At 54.3% G+C, this 24,500-nt stretch overlaps 1 protein-coding gene across 5 annotated transcripts in view; it reads right to left on the bottom strand.

The window, feature by feature from the left end:
* Positions 1-24,500, bottom strand: part of LOC119974502 (basal cell adhesion molecule-like) — a 174,738-nt gene that overhangs the window by 5,086 nt on the left and 145,152 nt on the right. For 2 of the 5 annotated variants that reach the window (XR_005462513.1, XM_038813441.1), the window contains exons 13-16: positions 21,046-21,081; positions 18,607-18,627; positions 12,277-12,421; positions 976-1,090 (exon numbers count right to left, since the gene is read on the bottom strand). Coding sequence is in view for 1 of the 5 variants with exons in the window: in XM_038813441.1 (XP_038669369.1) it covers positions 976-1,090; positions 12,277-12,421; positions 18,607-18,627; positions 21,046-21,081 (317 nt within the window). In the remaining 4 variants the exon portion in view is untranslated. The remainder of the gene's footprint in view (positions 1-975; positions 1,091-12,276; positions 12,422-18,606; positions 18,628-21,045; positions 21,082-24,500) is intronic. The other 3 variants (XR_005462515.1, XR_005462514.1, XR_005462516.1) reach the window with 3 other exon arrangements.

Raw genomic sequence — 24,500 nt, 5'->3', positions numbered from 1 at the left:
GATTCAGGAATTAGAGATTAATCTTCAGAATGCGAATAGCTCGCTGTCCCACAACAAAGTCGACAAAATGGCTGCCACTGAAGAATGGTTCAAGGCTACATGGCAGAGAATTGACAACGCAAGTGGCCCACACTGTGGATTCTTGCAGCAGAATGTGGTACTCCTTTAACAAGGGATTCAGTCAGTTAAACCATTCAATTTCCACCCCATTTCTATAACCTCCTCCACCGCGCCAACTCTCTTTTGTAACCTCCTCCGGACCCTACAACCCTCCCTATTTCTGTAACCTCATCCAGACCCTACAACCCTCCCTAACTCTATAACCTCATCCAGTCCCTATAACCCACCCAATCTCTTTTACCTTCTCCAGCCCCGGCAACCTCACTAGCTCTGTAACCTCCTGCAGCACCTACAACCCTCCCTACCCCTGTAACGTCCTCCAGCCCCTACAATCTTCCCTGTCTCTGTAACCTCCTCCAGCCCCAACAACCCTCCCTATCTCTGTAATCTATTCCAGACCTGGCTAGCCTCCCTAAATACAACCCCCTCCAGTCCCTACAACCCTCCCCATCTCTGTAACCTCCTCCAGGCCCTACAGTTCTCTCTTTCTCTGTAGCCTCCTCCAGCCCCTACAATCCTCCCTATCTCTATAACCTCCTCAAACCCCTACAACCCTCCCTATCTCTATAATCTCCTCCATCCTGAAAATCTTTCCTATCAGGGCTACGGTGATATGAATGGGGAATGGTACTGATTGGATAGATCTGCAGAGGGCTGTTAGGAACCCAATGGGCAGAATGGCTTCCTTCTGGGCTATAATATCTCTTGCACTCCACATTATGGCAGGGGTGGGGGAGGGGTGGGGTAAGGAGACATGGTACGGTTCCCTCTGGGGCCCCTAGATTTCTAGCTTCTGAAGGAAAGACCATTTGCTCTTTGGTCTGGCCTCAGGACCTGGTTGTCCCAGTAACTCACCCTAGCTCCAGTTGACCTCTTGTCTCCGTTCACCCCCAGAAGCCCAGAAGCCTCGGCTGATTGGCCTGTCTTCATCTCCACTACAATATCATCGTTTTTGACCTCCGTGTGAACCCTGGAAAAGGTAAAGAAGCATGGGGGCTTGTCAGAATCCTTCCTCCCTTCCCTAATCCGCCTCAACCAGCCCCCCCCCCCCCTCCCCACTGATTGCACCCCCCTGGGCCAATCCCCCCCTCAACCAGCCGAACACTCGTATATTCGACTACCACGATGCCACAACATGTTGGAGCATCTCCTGCAGTGAATCGAGTAATGTCAACCCTTGGACTTCCAAACTGAGTGATTCCTCCCTTCCCAATACAGTGCAGAAGGAGGCCATTCATCTGCCCAAGCCTGCACCAACCCTCCGAAGGAGCATCCTACCCAGGCCCACTCCCCCACCCTATCCCTGTAACCCCACCTAACGTTTGGACACTAATGGACAATTTAGCATGGCCAATCCACATATCTTGCATATCTTTGGAATGCGGGAGGAAACTGAAGCACCCGGAGGAAATCCACACAGACACAGGGAGAATGTGAAAACTCCACACAGTCACCCAAGGCCAAAATCGGACCCGGGTCCCTTGCGCTGTGAGGCAACAGTGTTAACCACTGTGCCACCCCAAATGAGGTTTTCTGACCGCCATATGTTTCCGTCACCTCGCTGGTCACACCTCCATCTGCAGAAATTGTGTTCAGTTCCGGGCAGCGCGCCTCAGGAATGGGATAATGCCCTTGATGCGGAGTGGGGCGGGGTGGGGTGGGGTGGGGGGTGGGGGGAGCGCAGGGGCCAGGGGTGGGTGGGGTAGGGGCAAAGGGTGATATGGACAACAACTGGGGAAAATGGAGGTGAAACACAGGACGGGCAAAGTCGCACTGAGTTGGGGGGCACTTCAAAGGGTTGACTGGCCTTCAGGTCTTCCTCTTCCTGAACGGTAGATACAGTGTGCACTGGAAATCCGACAGGGTTTACGTGGTTACATTGTAGTACATGCCTCTCAAACAATTGACCCAGGGTAGAATGGAATATAGACCTAGGGAAGGCTGCAGAGGCTGGAGGAGGTTACAGAGATCGGGAGGATTGTAGGGGCTGGAGGAGGTTACAGAGATGGGGAGGATTGTTGGCGCTAGAGGACGTGACAGAGATAGGGAGGGTGTTGGAATTAGAGAAAGTTACAGAGATAGGGAGGATTGTGGGGTCTGGAGGAGGTTACAGAGACAGGGAGGGTTGTAGGGGTTGGAGATGTTACAGTGATAGGGAGGGTTGCAGGGGCTGGGGGAAGTTACAGAGATAGGGAGGGATGTAGGCGGTTACAGAGATAGGGAGGATTGTAAGGGCTGGAGGAGGCTACAGAGATAGGGAGGGATGTAAGGGTTGAAGGAGGTTACAGAGATAGGGAGGGTTGTAGGCGCTGGAGGATGTTACAGATATAAGGAGGGTTATAGGGGCTGGAGGAGGCTCCAGTGATAGGGAGGGTTGTTGGGATTAGTGGAAATTACAGAGATAGGGAGGGTTCTAGGGGCTGGAGAAGGTTACAGGTATAGGGAGGGCTGTAGTGACTGGAAGAGATACAGAAATAGAGAGGCCTGTTGGGGCTAGAGGAGGTTACAGAGATAGGGAGGGTTGTAGGGGCTGGAGGAGGTTACAGATATCGGGAGGGTTGTAGAGGCTGGAGCAGGTTACAGAGATAGGGAGGGTTTTGGGATCAGAGGAAGTTGCAGAGATAGGGAGGGTTGTCGGAGGTTACAGAGATAGGGAGGGTTGTAGGGGCTGGAGGAAGACACAGAGATAGGGTGGGTTGTTGGGATTAAAGGAAGTCACAGAGAAGGGAGGGTGGGGGGAAACAGGCTGCAAAATTGCTATTCTCTCTCTCTCCAAGACCATTGCATCATCAGTGATCTGGAGCATGGCAACCTGCGCACCGTTGTCACATATTGTCCCAGACTCCCGAAGCAAATGGACTTGAGCTGACATTGCAGAGAACGGAGCAAGTGAGAATGTGGGACTCATGGACGATTCCAGCAGATGGAAGGTTTTCTGCTCCTGAATAATCCTGAAATTGCCTCGCACCAACAATTAAACAGCATTGATAAGGCAACGTTGGCTGTGGTGACAGGCTGATGTAACACCCTGTATATACTCCATCACTGTAACTGGAACCCATTCAGCTGCTAACTGTCCACAACAGAACGGCAATTGCTGGATCCCTGCTTTCCTAACACAAGACTCCTGACTGAAACCCCTAATCCAGCACTGACGCTGTAACAAGAACGGGCTCAAATTGCACAGCACGCTAAAAATAGGACAGGAACTGTTGGGCACAGACTCAGTGTCTTTCAATCTCAACCATCTATATGTAACTCTCCGAAAAGATCGAGACTTTTCACAACAGAGCTGGGGGTTATCTAAGAGGCTACAAATTTCAACGATTGCATGTTTCCCTCAAACACTCCCAAGAACAGTACAGAATGGGATTAGATACAGAGGAGAGTTCCCTCTACACTGTCCCTATCAAACATTCCCAGGACAGGTACAGCACGGGGTTAGATGCAGAGTAAAGCTCCCTCTACACTGTCCCCATCAAACATTCCCAGAACAGGTGCAGCATGGGGTTAGATACAGAGTAAAGCTCCCTCTGCACTGTCTCCATCAAACACTCCCAGGACAGGTACAGTACGGGGTTAGATACAGAGTAAAGCTCCCTCTACACTGTCCCCATCAAACACTCCCAGGACAGATACAGCACGGGGTTAGATATAAAGTAAAGCTCCCTCTACACTGTCCCCATCAAACATTCCCAGAACAGGTGCAGCACGGGGTTAGATACAGAGTAAAGCTCCCTCTACATTGCCGCATCAAACACTCCCAGGACTGGTACAGCACAGGTTTAGATATATAGAGTAAAGCTCCCTCTTTAATTGTGCCCATTAAAGACTCTCAGGACAGGTACTGTACGGGGTTAGATACAGAGTGAAGCTCCCTCTGCACTGTCCCCATCAAATGCTCCCAGGACAGGTATAGCACAGGGTTAAATCCGGGGTAAAGCTTCATCTATACTGTCTCCAACAGGCACTTCCAGGACAGTTACAGCACGGGGTTAGATACAGAGTAAAGCTCCCTCTACACTGCCCCCATCAAGCACTCCCAGGACAGGTACAGCACGGGGTTAGATACAGAGTAATGCTCCCTCTACACTGGCCCCATCAAACACTCCCAGGACAGGTACAGCACGGGGTTAGATACAGAGTAAAGCTCCCTCTACACTGCCCCCATCAAACACTCCCAGGACAGGTACAGCACGGGGTTAGATACAGAGTAAAGCTCCCTCTACACTGTCCCCATCAAACACTCCCAGGACACTTCCCGATGGCGTGGGGCTGCCCCACAATGGGACACCCCATTGACCGGCAGGCGTAACAGAGAATGCCGCCGGCGAGCCGAGGCAGAATTCCCACCCCCATTTAGCTCGTGCAAAACTCAGCTTCTGCAGATCCTCACTCACGCCCACACTCCCAGCATCCCATCGTGCTTATCAAGTTACACTACATCTCAATCCAGCGGAACATCTATATAAATATTCCCATCTCCTCAATCTAATGTCTCATGAGGTCTCACCCTCACTATCTTTGTAACCTTCTCCAGCCTCTACAACCCTCCCCATATCTGCGCTTCTCTTCAGCATCACCCCCTTCCCCGTTTCCAATCTCTCCAGCATTGGTGGCTGTGCCTTCAGCTGCCTGGGGGGGGGGGGGCATGAGGTCTGGAATTCCCTTGCTCACCCTCTCCACCTCTCTCTCGCTCTGTCTCTGTCCCCGTTAAGACGCTCCTTAAAAGCAGATCTCCTTGAGCCAGCTTTCAGTCGCCTGTCTCTAATGTCTGCTGAGTTGATTCGGTACCAAAGGTTGCTTGATGATCACCCCACCCACTCCCATGAAGCAGTTTGGGACTTTGTTCAGGTTTTAGAAAGATGCTATGAATTGCAAGTTGTTGTTGTCTGTGGATGGGAGTGGGACTGAAGTTGCCTGCGATGCCCCTGCAGTGGGACAGCCTGCGTGCTGCATGTGCTGTGTCACGCCTCCCGCTGAATGGCTAAGTGCAGCGACGGTGGGGAGCTGGGGATTGGCTATCTTCTCAAGCACAGCAGTTCAGTATGTAAATTCTAAAAAGGCAGCGTCTGCCGTATAGGAAGATCCCACCACTGATTCCCTCCTCTCTCGGGGACCTGGATCCTGGTTAACGCAGTCTCACTTAATTAGGCGACATCATTAAATAAACATGAAGGTGGTGTTGTGGTGATGATGTGATGGGACTTTGCGATATCTCTTCCCTTCTAATGAGTTCCACCAGGACTCATTAATTTGATCGATTGCAGCATCAAACAGACTGTCACATCTGTGTGCTTCTGCTTGGATTTAGTTTTTCTCACTGTTTTCCAATCTGTTCTCTGAAACATCGAGAGAAATCCTGTTCCCATATCGGGAAGAACAGCTGTCCCCCAGGCCAGACTCTGCATATCTCCCAATACTTATCTCCCCCCCCTCTACTCATTACCCTCCTCTCACTCACCGACTGTCCCCCACCCTCCTCTCACTCACCCACCCTCCCCCAACCTCCTCTCACTCTCCCACACCCTCCTCTCACCCACCCACCCTCCCCCAACCTCCTCTCACTCTCCCACACCTCTCACCACCCACCCTCCCCCACCCCCCTCTCACTCACCCACTATCCCCCACCCTCCTCTCACCCACCCACTCTCCCCCACCCTCCTCTCACTCACCCACCCTCCCCCAACCTCCTCTCACTCTCCCACACCCTCCTCTCACTCACCCACCCTCCCCCACCACCCTCTCACTCACCCACTATCCCCCACCCTCCTCTCACCCACCATCCCCCACCCTCCTCTCACCCACCCACTCTCCCCCACCCTCCTCTCACTCACCCACCCTCCCCCAACCTCCTCTCACTCACACCATTTATCCCCCACCCTCCTCTCCTCACCCATCCACCCCACCCCCCTCTCACTCACCCACTACCCCACCCTCCTCTCACCCACCCACTCTCCCCCACCCTCCTCTCACTCACCCACGCTCCTCCACCCTCCTCTCTCACCCACTGTCCCCCACCCTCCTCTCACTCACCCATCCTCCCCCACGCTCCTCTTACTCACCCACCCTCCCCAACGCTCCTCTCACTCACCCACCTTCCCCCACCCTCCTCTCACTCACCCACCCTCCCCCACCCTCCACTCACTCACCCATCCACCCCCACCCTCCTCTCACTCACCCATCCGCCCCCACCCTCCTCTCACTCCCCCACCCTCCCCCACCCTCCTCTCACTCACCCATTCTCCCCCACCCTCCTCTCACTCACCCACCCTCCTCCACCCTCCTCTCACTCACCCACCCTCCACCACCCTCCTCTCACTCACCCACCCTCCTCTCACTCACCCACCCTCCCCCACCCTCCTCTCACTCACCCACCCTCCCCCACCCTCCCCCACCCTCCTCTCACTCACCCACCCTCCCCCACCATCCTCCACCCTCCTCTCACTCACCCACCCTCCTCTCACTCACCCACCCTCCCCCACACTCCTCTCACTCACCCACCCTCCCCCACCCTCCTCTCACTCACCCACCCGCCCCCACCCTCCTCTCACTCACCCACCCTCCTCCACCCTCCTCTCACTCACCCACCCTCCTCCATCCTCCTCTTACTCTCTCACCCTCCTCCACCCTCCTCTCACTCACCCACCCGCTCCCACCTCTCACTCACCCACCCTCCCCCACACTCCTCTCACTCGCCCATCCTCCTCCACCCTCCTCTCACTCACCCACCCTCCCCCACCCTCCTCTCACTCACCCACCCTCCCCCACACTCCTCTCACTCACCCATCCTCCCCCACGCTCCTCTCACTCACCCACCTTCCCCCACCCTCCTCTCACTCACCCACCCTCCCCCACCCTCCTCTCACTCACCCACCCTCCCCCACCCTCCACTCACTCACCCATCCACCCCCACCCTCCTCTCACTCACCCATCCGCCACCACCCTCCTCTCACTCCCCCACCCTCCCCCCACCCTCCTCTCACTCACCATTCTCCCCCCACCCTCCTCTCACTCACCCACCCTCCTCCACCCTCCTCTCACTCACCCACCCTCACCACCCTCCTCTCACTCACCCACCCTCCTCTCCACTCACCCACCCTCCCCCACCCCTCCTCTCACTCACCCACCCTCCCCCCCACCATCCTCCACCCTCCTCTCCCTCACCCACCCTCCTCTCACTCACCCACCCGCTCCCACCCTCCTCTCACTCACCCACCCTCCTCCACCCTCCTCTCACTCACCCACCCTCCACCACCCTCCTCTCACTCACCCACCCTCCTCTCACTCACCCACCCTCCCCCACCCTCCTCTCACTCACCCACCCTCCCCCACCATCCTCCACCCTCCTCTCACTCACCCACCCTCCTCTCACTCACCCACCCGCTCCCACCCTCCTCTCACTCACCCACCCTCCCCCACGCTCCTCTCACTCACCCACCCGCCCCCACCCTCCTCTCACTCACCCACCCTCCTCCACCCTCCTCTCACTCACCCACTCTCCTCCACCCTCCTCTTACTCACTCACCCTCCTCCACCCTCCTCTCACTCACCCACCCTCCTCTCACTCACCCACCCGCTCCCACCTCTCACTCACCCACCCTCCCCCACCCTCCTCTCACTCACCCACCCGCCCCCACCCTCCTCTCACTCACCCACCTTCCTCCACCCTCCTCTCACTCACTCACCCTCCTCCACCCTCCTCTCACTCACACACCCTCCCCCACCCTCCTCTCACTCACCCACCCTCCTCTCACCCACCCTCCTCCACCCTCCTCTCATTCATCCCCTATCCCCCACCCTCCTCTCACTCACCAACCTCTCACTCACACACTATCACCCACCCTCTTCTCACTCACCCCCTATCCCCCACCCTCCTCTCACTCACCCACCCACCCCCACCCTACTCTCACTCACCCACCCTCCTCTCACTCACCATCGTCCACCCTCCTCTCACTCACCCCCTATCCCCCACCCTCCTCTCACTCACCCTCCTCTCACTCACCCACCCTCCTCCACCCTCCTCTCACTCACCCCCTATCCCCCACGCTACTCTCACTCACCCACTCTCCCCACCCTCCTCTCACTCACCCACTCTCCCCCATCCTCCTCTCACTCACCCCCTATCCCCCACACTCCTCTCACTCACCCACTCTCCCCACCTCCTCTCACTCACCCACTCTCCCCACCCTCCTCTCACTCACCCACTCTCCCCCACCCACCTCTCACTCACCCACTCTCCCCCACCCTCATCTCACTTACCCACTCTCCCCCACCCACCTCTCACTCACCCACTCTCCCCACCCTCATCTCACTTACCCACCCTCCCCACCCCTCACTCATGCACCCTCCTCTTATCACCCTCCTCTCACTCACCCCACTATCCCCCACTCTCCTCACACTCAGCCACCCCGCCGCCCACCCTTCTCTCACTCACCCACTATCCCCCACCCTCCTCTCGCTCACCCACCCTCTTCTCATCACCGTCCACTCATTCACCCTCCCTCCCTCCCCACCCTCCCCTCACTCACGCACCGTCCTCTCATCACCCTCCTCTCATTCACCCACCCACCCTCCTCTCACTCACCCATCTTCCTCTCATCACCCTCCTCTCTTGCATTCACTCCCCACCCTCCTCTCACCCGCCCTCCTCTCACTCATTCACTCTCCCCACCCTCCTCTCACTCACCCACCTTCCAAACCCTCCTCTGACTCACCCACCCTCCACTCACTCACCCACTCTCCTCTCATTCGCCCACCCTCCCCCCCCCACACTCCTCTCACTCACCCACCCTCCTCCACACTCCTCTCACTCACCCACCCTCCCCACCCTCCTCTCACTCACCACCCTCCTCTCACTCACCCACCCTCCTCCACCCTCCTCTCACTCACCCACCCTCCCCACACTCCTCTCACTCACCCACCCTCCTCCACACTCCTCTCACTCACCCACCCTCCTCCACCCTCTTACTCACCCACCCTCCCCCACACTCCTCTCACTCACCCACCCTCCTCCACACTCCTCTCACTCACCCACCCTCCTCCACCCTCCTCTTACTCACCCACCCTCCCCACCCTCCTCTCACACACCGACTCTTCCCCCCCTCCTCTCACACACCCAGCCTCCCCACTCTCCTCTCACACACCCACCCTCCCCCACCCTCCTCTCACTCACCCACTGTCCCCCACCCTCCTCTCACTCACCCACTGTCCCCCACCCTCCTCACAGACTCACTCTCCCTCACCCACCTCTCACTCCCCCATTCTCCCCACCCTCCTCTCACTCACTCACTTTCACCAACCCTCCTCTCACTCACCCACTCACCTCTGCCCTCTTCTCACACCCTCACTCGCCCTTCCTCCTCTCACTTATTGACTCCCCCCGCTGTCCTTCACTCATCCACTCTCCCCCAATACCTTCTTCTCTTTCAACCCCTTCTCCTTCAGTGCTGACCCTCTGACAGCGCAGCACTCCCTCAGTATTGAACCTCTGACAGCGCAGCACTCCCTCAGTACTGACCCTCTGACAGTGCAGTACTCCCTCAGTCCTGACCCTCTGGCAGTGCAGCACTCCCTCAGTACTGACCCTCTGACACTGCAGCACTCTCTGAGAACTGACCCCCTGACAGTGCAGCAGTCCCTCAGCACTGACCCTCTCACAGTGCAGCACTCCCTCAGTCCTGATCCTCTGACAGAGCAGTACTCCCTCAGTATGATCCTCTGACAGTGCAACTCCCCCTCAGCACTGATCCTCTGACAATGCAGTGCCACCTAAGTCCTGATCCTCTGACAGTGCAGCACTCCCTCAGTCCTGATCCTCTGACAGTGCAGCTCTCCCTCAGTACTGACCCTAAGACAGTGCAGCGCTCCCTCAGCACTGACCCTCTGACAGTGCAGCGCTCCCTCAGTCCTGACCCTCTGACACTGCAGCACTCCCTCAGAACTGACCCTCTGACAGTATAGCACTCCCTCAGTACTAACCCTTTGACGGTGCAGCACTCCCTCAGTCCTGATCCTCTGACAGAGCAGCACTCCCTCAGTACTGACCCTCTGAGAGTGCAGCACCCCTCAGAACTGACCCTCTGACAGTATAGCACTCCCTCAGTACTAACCCTTTGACAGTGCAGCACTCCCTCAGTCCTGATCCTCTGACAGAGCAGCACTCCCTCAGTACTGACCCTCTGAGAGTGCAGCACTCCCTCAGTACTCACCCTCTGACAGTGCAGCACTCCCTCAGTCCTGACCCTCTGACACTGCAGCACTCCCTCAGAACTGACCCTCTGACAGTGCAGCGCTCCCTCAGTACTGACCCTCTGACAGTGCCCCCTAAATCCTTCCTCTGACAGTGCAGCACTCCCTCAGTACTGACCCTCTCTGACAGTGCAGCACTCCCCCAGTCCTGATCCTCTGACAGTGCAGCACTCCCTCAGTACTGACACTCTCTGACAGTGCAGCACTCCCTCAATACTGAACCTCTGACAGTGGAGCACTCCCTCAGTACTGACCCTCTCTGACAGTGCAGCACTCCCTCAGTACTGACCCTCTGACAGTGCAGCGCTCCCTCAGTACTGACCCTCTGACAGTGCAGCACTCCCTCAGTACTGACCCTCTGACAGTGCAGTACTCCCTCAGTACTGACCCTCTGACAGTGCCCCTAAATCCTTCCTCTGACAGTGCAGCACTCCCTCAGTACTGACCCTCTCTGACAGTGCAGCACTCCCCCAGTCCTGATCCTCTGACAGTGCAGCACTCCCTCAGTACTGACCCTCTCTGACAGTGCAGCACTCCCTCAGTACTGACCCTCTGACAGTGCAGTACTCCCTCAGTACTGACCCTCTGACAGTGCAGCACTCCCTCAGTACTGACCCTCTGACAGTGCAGCATTCCCTCAGTACTGACCGTCTGACAGTGCAGCTCTCCCTCTGTACTGACCCTCTGACAGTGCAGCTCTCACCTCACCTCTGATGTTCAACTCTTTTGTCCCATGTCTGAACCAAGGTTGTAATGAGGTCAGGAGCTGAGTGACCCTGGAGGAACCCAAACGGGGCGTCTGTGACCAGGTTATTGCTGAATAAGTGCTGGTTGATAGCACTGTTGATGTCCCCTTCCATCACTTTGCTGATGAGGGAGAGTAGACTGAGTAGGTAATTGGCCAGGTTCAGGTTGTCTTGCTTTTTATGTACAGGACACACCTGGGCAATGTTCCACATTGCCGCTTAAATGTCAGTTTTGTAGCTGTACTGGAACAGCTTGGCTATGGGTGTGGTAAGGTCTGCAGCACAAGTCTTCAGTACTATTGCTGGGATATTATTGTGAGGACCCATAGCCTTTGCAGTATCCAGTACCTTCAGCCATTTCTTGATATCAGGTGGGGTGAATCAAATTGGCTGAAGACTGACATCTGTAATGCTGGGGACCTCCGGAGGAAACTGAAATAGATCATCCATTTGGCCCTTTTGGCTGAAGATTGTTGCCAAGGCCTCAGCTGTGCCTTTTGCACATGTGTGCTGGGCTCCTCCATCATTGAGGATGAAGATATTTGTGGAGCCTCCTTCTCCAGTGTGTTGTTTAATTGTCCACCACCATTCACGGCCAGATGCAGGTTAGGTGGATTATGCAGTGCAGAAGGAGGCCATTCGGCCCATCGAGTATGCACCAAACCACTTAAGCCCTCACTACCACCCTAGCCCCCTGTATGTTCGATGTTCTATGTGGCAGGACCGTAGAGCTTAGATCTGGTCTATTCATTGTGGAATCGCTTAGCTCTGTTTATTACTTGCTGCTTTTGCTGTTTGACACACAAGTAGTCATATGTTGTAACTTCACCACATGGCTAATCATTCCATTAGCCTTCACTGCATTACAAATGGATCATTTTCACGAGCCACGCTCCTTTTCAACCACAGACCTAAATCGTGGGTTTCACCGTCCAGACACTCCCCTCCTTACCCATTTCTATTGTTTTCATTTCTTTTTTCCTGCTCCCGCAGATTTATTTTGTCCGTTTTTGTGAAAAAGGCCAGTGCAAAATGGCGGCCGATCAGACTCTTGTTGCCGCTCCCTCTCCCTCCCCACATCCTCCCTACCCACCTCCATAAATCCCACAGAATTCCCTCCCACCCCACTCCACTCCTCCACACCCCATCATTTACTTACGTGTCCTTTTTCTCGGATTTCCCACATGGGAGTTTCCCCTTTTTGTGCAGGCAGTACAAGATGGCGACCACCAGGAGCAGCAGCAGGACGCAGACCACCACGGCGATCACAGCTCCTCCCCCGCCACCCTGCGGCTCACGGTTCTCTGTGAAGGCGAGACAGAGAGAGGAGTCACCAAAGGGCCCATGCTCCCCCAGGGTGTGGCAGGGGCGGGAGGGGCGGTGGAGGGAATGGTTTTTGGGTTGTGTATTGATGTGGAATGAAAGTCAAAACTCACCGGGACAGAAACATTCAAAAAATCACCCAATGCCAAAGACAAAGCCTTAAAAATTGGACAACAGCACAAAGGTTGTAAGTGGGCTGCATGCTGTTGAGTTACTACACCAGCCTGGCACAGAGAGAACACTGTTCATACCAAATCCAGGAGCATAAATCAGAAAAAACTTTATCCCGTGACTGATAAGGAGATGCTAGGGACATGTGACCAATACCTCAGTCAAAGATGTTGGGCGGGATTATCCGACCCCCTGCCAGGTGGGAGAATCGCCGGGGGTCGGCATGAATCCCGCCTCCGCCATCCTCCTAATTCTACCCCCCCCCCTCCCCCAAAAATTGCCCCGGCGTGAGTCGTCCCACCCGCCTTGGAGAATGGTGAGGTCCAACACGATTCAATGGGCCCTGGGGCTGACCGAATTCTCCGGCCCGCGATGGGCCGAATTCCCGCCCGTTCTTTGCCAGTCCCGCCGGCGTAAATTAGAGTAGATACCTTACCAGCGGGACCTGGCAGCGCGGGCAGGCTCCGGGGTTCCTGGGGGGTCGCAGGGAGATCTGCACATACGGTGGCCTGGCCCCCGTCGGGGCCTACCGAACCGCGGGCGGACCTGTGCGATGGGGACACTCTATTGTTCCGCACCGGAGGCCGTGGTGGATGCGAATCCCTCTGCGCATGCGCGGGGATGACGCCAGCACGCGCTGGCGCTCCCGCGCATGCGTCGACTCGCGCCGGCTGGCGGAGGCCCTTTGGCACCGGTTGCCGTGCTGCCAAGCCCCTTTCCCGCCGGCCGGCAGGGCACAAACCACTCCGGGTTGGGCCTAGCTCCTCCGCACCTTTGGGGCGGCCCGACACTGGAGTGGCTCACGCCACTCCGTCCCGCCGGGACCCCCCACCCCACAGGGTAGGGGAGAATCCTGCCCGTTAGTTTCAAAGAAGAGAGGGGGAACGGGGGATTGGTGGAGAGGTTTAGGAGAGATGTCCACATTTTAGGGCCCGAATAACTCATTTTGGCATTGATGCAGAGCTATGAGGTGACAGTGTGGACAATAAAATCAGATTGGAATAAGGGGTGGGGAGAGAGTGGGGCAATGGGATAAGTTTTGTGATGGACACAAGGCTAGGAGAGAGAATGGGGCAGTGGTATTAATTTGGGATTGATATAGGGTTATGTGGAGAATGTGGAGCAATGGGATTCGTTTGGGATTACAGGTAGTACAGGGTGGGGAGAGCGGCTCAATGGATTAATTTAGGATTGATACAGGGGTGTGTGAAGAGTGTGGGAAAAGAGATTAGTTTGGGATTGATACAGGGCTATAGGAAGAGAGTGGGGCATTGGGATTAGTTCGGTATTGATACAGGGCTATGAGGAGAGTGGGCAGTGGAATTAGTTTGTGATTGATACAGGGCTATGGAGAAAGAGTGAGGCAGTGGGATTAGTTTGTGATTGGTACAGTGAATGGTCAAAGAGTGGGACAGTGGGATTAGTTTGGGGTTGATACAGGGAATGGGGAGGGAGTGGGCAGTGGGATTAGTTTACGATTGGTACAGTGAATGGTCAGAGTGTGGGGCAGTGGGATTAGTATGGGATTGATACAGGACATGGGGAGAGAGGGGGCAGTGGGATTAGTTTGGGATTGATACAGGAAATGGGGAGAGAGTGGGGCAGTGGGATTAGTTTGGGATTGATACAGGAAATGGGGAGAGAGTGGGGCAGTGGGATTAGTTTGGGGTTGATACAGGAAATGGGGAGAGAGTGGGGCAGTGGGATTAGGTTGGGATTGATACAGGGAATGGGGCGAGAGTGGGGCAGTGGGATTAGTTTGGGATTGATACAGGAAATGGGGAGTGGGGCAGTGGGATTAGGTTGGGATTGATACAGGGAATGGGGCGAGAGTGGGGCAGTGGGATTAGTTTGGGATTGATACAGGGAATGGGGCGAGAGTGGGGCAGTGGGATTAGTTTGGGATTGATACAGGAAATGGGGAGAGAGTGGGGCAGTGGTATTAGTTTGGGATTGATACAGGGAATGGGGAGAGAGTGGGGCAGTGGTATTAGTTTGGGATTGATACAGGAAATGGAGAGGGAATGGGCAGTGGGTTTAGTTTGGGATTTATACAGGAAATGGGGAGGGGGTGGGCAGTGGGCTTAGTTTGGAATTGATACAGGAAATGGGGAGAGAGTGGGCAGTGGGCTTAGTTTGGGATTGCTTTTCGTGACAATTCAGTACTAAGAGAATGGGCCACAAGGACTTTTGCGTCCTGTGAAAGTGCGTGGATTGGATCTCTGGCCCCATCTCTGTCTCTGGTCTCATGCATTTCACGGATGTGTGGTTGGAGCGTGGTTTATAGTGCGCAGACCGGTATTATGGACAGTGGTTTAGAGGGGGAAGTGGACAGATCAGTGGTCAGGGCAGTAGGTGAGGGGGGAAGTGGACGGGCCGGTGGTAAGGACAGTGGGTGAGGGGGGGAGGTGGACAGACTAGTGGTAAGGGCAGTGCATTAGAGAGGGAAGTGGACGGGCCGGTGGTCCGGACAGTGGGTGAGGGGGGAAGTGGACGGGCCGGTGGTAAGGACAGTGGGTGAGGTGGGAAGTGGACAAGCCGGTGGTAAGGACAGTGGGTGAGGTGGGAAGTGGACAGGCCGATGGTAAGGATAGTGGTTGAGGGGGGAAGTGGACGGACCGGTGATAATGACAGTGGGTGAGAGGGGGAAGTGGACAGACTAGTGGTAACGGCGGTGGGTGAGAGGGGAAGTGGACAGACTAGTGGTAAGGGCAGTGCATTAGAGAGGGAAGTGGATGGGCCGGTGATAAGGGCAGTGAGTGAGGGAGGAAGTAGACGGGTATGTGGGAAGGGCGGGTGGTTGGAGGTGCGAAGTGGACGGGCCGGTGGTAAGGACAGTGGATGAGGGGGGAAGTGGATAGGCTGGTGGTCAGGCAGTGGGTGAGGGGGGGGAAGTGGACGGGCTGGGTGAGGGGGGGAGGTGGACGGCCGGTGGTAAGGACAGTGGGTGAGGGGGGAAGTGGACGGGCCTGTGGATAGGACAGTGGGTGAGGGGGGGAGGTGGACGGGCCGGTGGTAAGGACAGTGGGTGAGGGGGAAGTGGACGGGCCGGTGGTAAGGACAGTGGGTGAGGGGGGGAGGTGGACGGGCCGGTGGTAAGGACAGTGGGTGAGGGGGGAGGTGGACGGGCCGGTGGTCAGGGCAGTGGGTGAGGGGGGGAGGTGGACGGGCCGGTGGTAAGGACAGTGAGTGAGGGAGGAAGTAGACAGGTATGTGGGAAGGGCGGGTGGTTGGAGGTGCGAAGTGGACGGGCCGGTGGTAAGGACAGTGGATGAGGGGGGAAGTGGATAGGCTGGTGGTCAGGCAGTGGGTGAGGGGGGGGAAGTGGACGGGCTGGGTGAGGGGGGGAGGTGGACGGCCGGTGGTAAGGACAGTGGGTGAGGGGGAAGTGGACGGGCCAGTGGTAAGGACAGTGGGTGAGGGGGGAAGTGGACGGGCCGGTGGTAAGGACTGTGGGTGAGGGGGGAAGTGGACGGGCCGGTGGTAAGGACTGTGGGTGAGGGGGGGAGGTGGACGGGCCGGTGGTAAGGACAGTGAGTGAGGGAGGAAGTAGACGGGTATGTGGGAAGGGCGGGTGGTTGGAGGTGCGAAGTGGACGGGCCGGTGGTAAGGACAGTGGATGAGGAGGGAAGTGGATAGGCTGGTGGTCAGGCAGTGGGTGAGGGGGGGGGAAGTGGACGGGCTGGGTGAGGGGGGGAGGTGGACGGCCGGTGGTAAGGACAGTGGGTGAGGGGGAAGTGGACGGGCCGGTGGTAAGGACAGTGGGTGAGGGGGAAGTGGACGGGCCGGTGGTAAGGACAGTGGGTGAGGGGGAAGTGGACGGGCCGGTGGTAAGGACAGTGGGTGAGGGGGGAAGTGGACGGGCCGGTGGTAAGGACTGTGGGTGAGGGGGGAAGTGGACGGGCCGGTGGTAAGGACTGTGGGTGAGGGGGAAGTGGACGGGCCGGTGGTAAGGACAGTGGGTGAGGGGGGGAAGTGGACGGGCCGGTAGTCAGGGCAGTCGGTGAGGGGGAAGTGGACGGGCCGGTGGTCAGGGCAGTGGGTGAGGGGGGAAGTGGACGGGCCGGTGGTCAGGGCAGTGGGGGAGGGGTGAAATGGACGGGCCGGTGGTCAGGGCAGTGGGTGAGGGGGGGAAGTGGACGGGCCGGTGGTCAGGGCAGTGGGTGAGGGGGGAAGTGGACGGGCCGGTGGTAAGGACAGTGGGTGAGGGGGGAAGTGGACGGGCCGGTGGTAAGGACAGTGGATGAGGAGGAAGTGGACGGGCCGGTGGTCAGGACAGTGGATGAGGGGGAGGTGGACGGGCCGGTGGTCAGGGCAGTGGGTGAGGGGGGGAGGTGGACGGGCCGGTGGTCAGGGCAGTGGGGGAGGGGTGAAATGGACGGGCCGGTGGTCAGGGCAGTGGGTGAGGGGGGAAGTGGACGGGCCGGTGGTCAGGGCAGTGGGTGAGGGGGGAAGTGGACGGGCCGGTGGTAAGGACAGTGGATGAGGAGGAAGTGGACGGGCCGGTGGTCAGGACAGTGGATGAGGGGGAGGTGGACGGGCCGGTGGTCAGGGCAGTGGGTGAGGGGGGGAGGTGGACGGGCCAGTGGTCAGGGCAGTGTGTAAGGGGGATGTGGACGGGCTAGTTGTAAGGGCAGTAGGTTGGAGGTGGGAAGTGGATGATCGGGTGGTGGGTTGGAGAGAGGAAGGTGATCAGCATATATACGCACAGTCGGCCGATATAAGGAGTGTATAGTTAACCATGGTCCACTCACTTCAATTTATACCCTGTGACCGTCCGGGAGTCTGGTGCAGAGAGGCTGGACTGAGACATGTTCGACTAACCATAATGTCAAATGGTCACTCACCCCCTCTCTCGACTGACTGTTGTACAGCAGTGAAGCTGTACAGAGTGATCTGTATCAGTGGGAGAATGGATGGCCGGATGGCCTCCAGAGATTTCCGAGAGCAAGATAGAGGGGAATTATTCCCGGCAGCTGAGGTGTCCCATGGGGATCAGGGCTGGCTACACTGCTGCTCACAGTTCCCATCGACAACTTTGGAAAATTATAGGGGGACATTAATAAATGTAAAGAATGGGCAAATTATTTTGGACAGGTAAGATGTGAGACCGTACATTTTAGTTGGGAGAATGGTGGGGGGGGGGGGGGTCACTCATTCATTGGGAGATACGAGTCCCGGTGGGATTAAGGAACAAAGCGATCCGGGAATATGAATATATCCAGTAGAAAAAGTAACACCACAGGTTAGCCAGGCTGTGAGTGAAGCAAAGAGAGTGTGGGCTTTTCTTCCAGAGGGAGAGAATTGGAAAGTTAGAGAGGTAACATTAGTCCTGTGTCGAACACTGAGTGTCTTTAAGACAGAGATAGATAGGTTCTTGATTAATAAGGGGATCAGGGATTATGGGGAGAAGGTAGGAGAATTGGGATGAGAAAAATATCAGCCATGATTGAATGGCGGAGCAGACTCGATGGGCTGAGTGGTCTAATTCTGCTCCTATGTCTTCTGGTCTTATGGAACGTTGGTCAGGCCACACTGATGGAACACCCACTGGCGCTGGAGAGGCCACAGAGCAGATTCACAAGGAAAAACCCAGGAATTTGTGGGTTTTCCATTTCGAGAAAGAATTGCCAGGCATTAAAGGATGAAAGGTATTGACAGCGTGGAGGCAGAGGGAATGATTCCTCGTGTGGGGAAGGGCAGAGCGAGGGGAATATCAGCATGAGGCGATCACTCATCAATCCAATGGGGAATTGAAGAGAAACACCTTTCCCCAGATAGCAGGGAGAATCTGGAACTTGCTCGTATTTAGAGTGGTTGAAGTGAAATTGTACGAATATATTTAAAGGGGGTAATTTGTCCGACAGACGGAGGGAGCAGTAAATAAAGGGTAACGTTGGTAGATTCAGAGGCCCAAGTGAGGCGTAAATGCCAGCAGGGACTGACTGAGCCAAAGGACTTGATTCAGTGCTGTCTATCATCTCCACCGTCTTACCTGTCTTCTTAACAGAGTCCACTAGAGCAGCAAAAAGAAAGAGAGAGCACAAAGTTACAGTAGAGGAATCAGCTGGCCCAGATATTCATGGCGAATCCATTCTCAGACACAGGGCCCTGACTAAAGACAGAACCATAATGCTACTCTCCGAGAGGTGTCAGGGTTAGATACAGAGTAAAGCTCCCTCTACACTGTCCCCATCAAACACTCCCTGGACAGGTACAGCACGGGGTTAGATACAGAATGAAGCTCCCTCTACACTGTGCCCATTAAACACTCCCAGGATAGTTACAGCACGGGGTTAGATACAGAGTAAAGCTCCCGCTACACTGTCCCCCATCAAATATTCCCAGGACAGGTACAGCACGGGGTTAGATACAGAGTAATGCTCCCTCTACACTGTCCCCCATCAAATACTCCCAGGACAGGTACAGCACAGGGTTAGATACAGAGTAATGCTCCCTCTACACTGTCCCCATCAAACACTCCCAGGACAGGTATAGCACGGGGTTAGATACAGAGTAATGCTCCCTCTGCACTGTCCTCATCAAACACTCCCAGGATAGTTACAGCACGGGGTTAGATACAGAGCAAAGCTCCCTCTACTCTGTCCCCCATCAAATACTCCCAGGACAGGTACAGCACGGGGTTAGATACAGAGTAAAGCTCCCTCTACACTGTCCCGATCAAACACTCCCAGGACAGATACAGCACGGGGTTAGATACAGAGTAATGCTCCCTCTGCACTGTCCTCATCAAACACTCCCAGGATAGTTACAGCACGGGGTTAGATACAGAGTAAAGCCCCCTCTACACTGTCCCCCATCAAATACTCCCAGGACAGGTACAACACGGGGTGAGATACAGAGTAAAGCCCCCTCTACACTGTCCCCCATCAAATACTCCCAGGACAGGTACAGCACGGGGTTAGATACAGAGTAAAGCTCCCAATGTTTGACATTGTCCCAGTCAAACACTCCCAGGACAGATACAGCACAGGGTTAGATACAGAGTAAAGCTCCCTGTACACTGTCCCCATCAAACACTCCCAGGAGAGGCATTGCACAGGGTTAGTTATTTATAGAGGGGCAGCATGGTGGCGCAGTGGTTAGCACTGCTGTTTCACGGCGCCCAAGTCCCAGGTTCGATCCCAGCTCTGGGTCACTGTCCGTGTGGAGTTTGCACATTCTCCTCGTGCTCGCGTGGGTTTCACCCCCGTAACCGAAAGATATGCAGGGTAGGTGGATTGGCAACACTAAATTACCCCTTAATTGGAAAAAATGAATTGGGTACTCTAAACTTATTTTTTTTTAAAACATGTACAGAGTGCAGCTCCAACTACACTGTCCCCATCATGTTCATCAGTTGAGGATATGGACCTTTGCGGTAAAATTGTTTTCTATACCTTCGTGGTGTGTGGACATCTGTGGCATGGCTAGCTTCTGAACTGTAGCACCAAGGAGCTTGTTTCTCCACCGCAACCTTAATCCTTTCAGGCTACAGGTTGGAGGAAAATGGACTGATTGTCCTATCCCGTTACCCCTACTGCCATGCAGTTGGAGTGGGGGTGCAGCGTAAAGCGGGCAGGCGGGCGGATGGATGATTGGCAAGCCTGCAGTGATGCCCTACTTCGTCAAAGAGCCTGGACTCCAGACATGATGATTGGGGGACATTTAGCTGGAAGAGTCTATCTTGGGAAGCTTGCAGGCTGTGTTCATAGACCATGTTGTTGCTCACTAGCTCACCTTGGGGGTTTGTTCGGGCATGTGGGAGAAATCATAGAATTATAGAATTTACAGTGCAGAAGGTGGCCATTCGGCCTATCAGGTCTGCACCAGCGCTTGGATAGAGCACCCAAGCCCACACCTCCACCCTATCCCTGTAACCCAGTAACCCCACCTAAAACTTTTGTCTTTTTGGACACAAAGAGCAATTCAGCATGACCAATCCACCTAACCTGCACATCTTTGTACAGTACTGTGGGAGGAAAACAGAAACCCACGCAGACACGGGGAGAAAGTGCCAACTCCACACAGACAGTGACCCAACCCGGGAATCAAACCTGGGGCCATGGAGCTGTGAAGCAACAATGCTAACCACTGTGCTACCGTGCCCCCAAATGCTGCGTGTCTGTGAGAGGGATGGCATTACCATGGTCTGTCTGCCCCTTGGTATGTGTCAGGGGAGTGTGGTAGAGATCAGCGCCTGTATAGTAGATGAGCCGGCTGTATTATTCGAAACCTACCATCAACCCCTTGTACCCAGGCCATGGTGCAGTTTGGCGAAGGTGGCACCATTACCAGTTAGGAAGTCAGTGACATGCAATACCTGCTGTTCCCGATGCACATGGACCAGGGACGGGTGTGTGGGGTGGGAGAGGGGGATGGAGCCAGGCATGCCAGAGAGCTCACAGCAAGATATTCAAATTGGTATCCTCACCTCCTGATGTCATTGGTGGTGCAGTGGTGGGTGGAACTGAAAAAAATAGAAAAGGAGAAATCTTCAATATTCTGAAACAAGAAGGTTAAATCTCCGATCGTCAAGACTAATAATCCATTAGAACATTACTGGAAAATAAACATGTTGTCAAAGTTTTTTGTCTTATATTTTTTTTTAAATTTAGAGTACCCAATTCATTTTTTTCCAATTAAGGGGCAATTTAGCATGGCCAATCCACCTAGCCTGCACATCTTTTGGGCTGTGGGGGCGAAACCCACACAAACACGGGGAGAATGTGCAAACTCCACATAGATAGTGGCCCAGAGCCGGGATTGAACCTGGGACCTTGGCACCGTGAGGCCGTGGTGCTAACCCATTGCGCCACTGTGCTGCCCACTTTTGTCTTACATTTGACAGGACAAATGCAAGAATGTCAATTTTCAAAGCATCATAATTGTCACTAAAGGAGAAAAGGGTGCTTTTTTCATTTTGTTTTTAATTTAGAGTACCCATTTCGCCTTTTCCAATTAAGGGGCAATTTAGCGTGGCCAATCCACCTACCCTGCATATCTTTGGATCGAAACCCACACAAACATGGAGAGAATGAGCAAACTCCACTTGGACGGTGACCCAGAGTTGGGATCAAACCTGGGACCTCGGGGCCGTAAGGCAGCAAAGGCGGAGAAAAGGGTGTTGATTGGTTGGCAAATTGATTCTTATTGGATAAGGAGTTGTCACAGAAAAATAACCGTGAACTGCAAGTTCCCCAAACTCCTGGACAGTTCAAAAATTTCCAAGTTTTGAACACATTCCTTTTGTTTGCAGTGAATGGCTTCCTACACATGTATGTCACTTCGGGCACATTATAAATGAGCCACATTACAAGCTCGACTGATTACTTGACGGTGGTCGAAGTTGTAGCTATAAGCGCACTCAGGATTACTCAACAACTGCTCTCCAATTGCTGAAACATATCCAACAGCGGACATTTTGGTTTGGGTTTCACAAGCATGGGCTTGTTGCCTGCGGTCTGTACTCTGGCCATTGCGAACTATGTGTTCTTTTATTTGATCAGCCAATCATTGAGAGATACGGCTTACATACATCCATGTGCAGGGGTCCGTCCTCTGCAAACAAACAGAATATGTTCCAGTCTTGTGCATTTTTAAAATTATCCGTGGAACTTGCGGAATCCGTAATTCCCCTTCGCTTTCTACATGGCAACACCTTCATTTCCTTATTCTTTCATTCCTAATTACTCTTGAATTGAGTGGCTTGATTGCCGAATACAGCAGGCAACACTCTGAAGAAGAGTCTTACGGACTCAAAACGTTAACTTTCTCCACAGATGCTGCCAGGCCTGCTGAGTTTTTCCATCATTTTCTGTTTTTGTTTACAATTTCCAGCACCTGCTTCCATTTTGTTACATGATAGTCAAGCACATTGCTCTGGGCCTGGAGTCACATTTGGGCCAGGCCAGGTAAGGACGGTAGATTTTCCTTTCCTAAAGAGGATTAGCGAACCATATGGGTTTTTACAACAGTCAGTAATGGTTTCATGGGCAGCACGGTGGCGCAGTGGGTTAGCCCTGTTGCCTCACAGTGCCGAGGTCCCAGGTTCGATCCCAGCTCTGGGTCACTGTCCGTGTGGAGTTTGCACATTCTCCCCGTGTTTGCGTGCGTTTCGCCCCCACAACCCAAAGATGTGCAAAGGTAGGTGGATTGAACGCACTAAATTGCCCCTTAATTGAAAAAAAAAATTAATTGGGTACACTAAATTTATTAAAAAAAAGAAAAGTAATGGTTTTATGGTCATCATGACTTAAACCAATTTTACATCCAAGCATTTAGAAATTAAATTGAAGTTCCACTGGCTGCCGTTGGTGGGATTGCAACCCACATCCCCAAAGCCGTAGCCTGGGCCTCGTAATTAATAGCCCAGTGACATGACCATGATGCCATTGTCTCCCAATGAGCCGGAGCCAGAGGAAGTTGTCTTGTCAGCGGCTCAGCTCGCTGTTCTCCTGTGGTACAAAATTGCGGCGATCATCTGAAACTTGGACTGATGAGAGCAAGATGAAAAACGTCAACAGCATGCTTCTCTTTGCAGCAATGTTCACATTCCAATCCAAGAGAAGGTGAGTTTTAATCCTATTTGATTCCACGGCAATCGAAGAGAAGGTGAGGTTTAATCCTATTTGAGGTACTGCAGAAAAATTTACTAAGCTTGAAAAATACAAAGCTGGCCCTCGTATTAGTGGCTGGGAATCTTGCAGGATGTTGTCCTTGCACAATTTAGGGAAGGCAAGTTGGCATCTTTAACCTGTCTGGGTCTATCCCGTCTCCAGTCCCTGTGTCCCAGAGACACTCTGAAGTAACAAGGCTGTGGGGAGCCTCCCTTTCAGCCTGAGCTGCTGTTTCCTTATTCATTCATGAGATGTGGGTGTTGCTCCTAGGCCAGAATTTATTGCCCGTCCTAGTTTCCCCTTGAGAAGGTGTTGGTGAGTTGCCTTCTTGAACCGCTGCAGTCCCTGAGGTGTCGGTACACCCATTGTGCTGTTAGGGAGGGAATTCCAGGATTTTGGCCCAGCAACAGCAGAGGAATGGCGATATATTTCCAAAGCAGGATGATGAATGTCTTGGAGGGGAACCTCCTGGTGATGGGGTTCCCACATATCTGCTGCTGTTGTCTTTCTAGAAGGCAGCGATCGTGGTTGGAAGGTACTGGGGGAGACGGTGATGTGGTTCTATTGTCACTGGTCTAGCAATCCCTTAGGGAAGGAAATCTGTCATCCTTAACAGTCCTGCCTTACATGTGACTCAATGGAAATGTGGTCGGCTCTTAACCACACTGTGAAATGGCCGAGTCAGCCAAGAGCAAGTAGAGATAGGAAACAAATGCTGGCCCAGCCAGCAATGCCCGTCACCCACGCATGAATAGAAAGAGGTCTTGGTGCTCCCAGTATCTGCTGTTTTTGTCCTTCTAGATGGCAGCGGTCATAGGTTTGGAAAGTGCTGTCTAACGAGCCTTGTGAGTTGCTACAGTGCATCTTGTAGATGGTACACACGGCTGCCACTGCTGTGCGTTGGTGATGATGGGACTGAATGTTTGTGGAAGGGGGAGCAATTAAGCAGGCTAGTTTTTCCTGGATAGTGTTGAGCTTCCTGAGTATTGTTGGAGCTGCACTCATCCAGGCAAGTGGAGAGTATTCTATCACGTTCCTGACTTGTGCTTTGTAGATAGTAGACAGGCTTTGGTGAATCAGGAGGTGAGTTACTTGCTGCAGGATCCCAGCCTCTGACCTGCTCTTGTAACCAAAATATTAATATAGCTAGTCCAGTTCAGTTTCTGGTCAATGGTAACCCCCAGGATGTTGAAAGTGGTGGATTCAGCGATGGTAATGCCATTGAGTGTCAAAAGAAGATGTTTCAGATTCCTGTTGGAGATGGTCATTG

Source organism: Scyliorhinus canicula, chromosome 12 (genome assembly GCF_902713615.1).
Source record: "Scyliorhinus canicula chromosome 12, sScyCan1.1, whole genome shotgun sequence".
Lineage (NCBI taxonomy): Eukaryota > Metazoa > Chordata > Chondrichthyes > Carcharhiniformes > Scyliorhinidae > Scyliorhinus > Scyliorhinus canicula.
The sequence above is the reverse complement of the archived record's forward strand: the minus strand, read 5'-3'. Positions and strand labels throughout refer to the sequence as shown.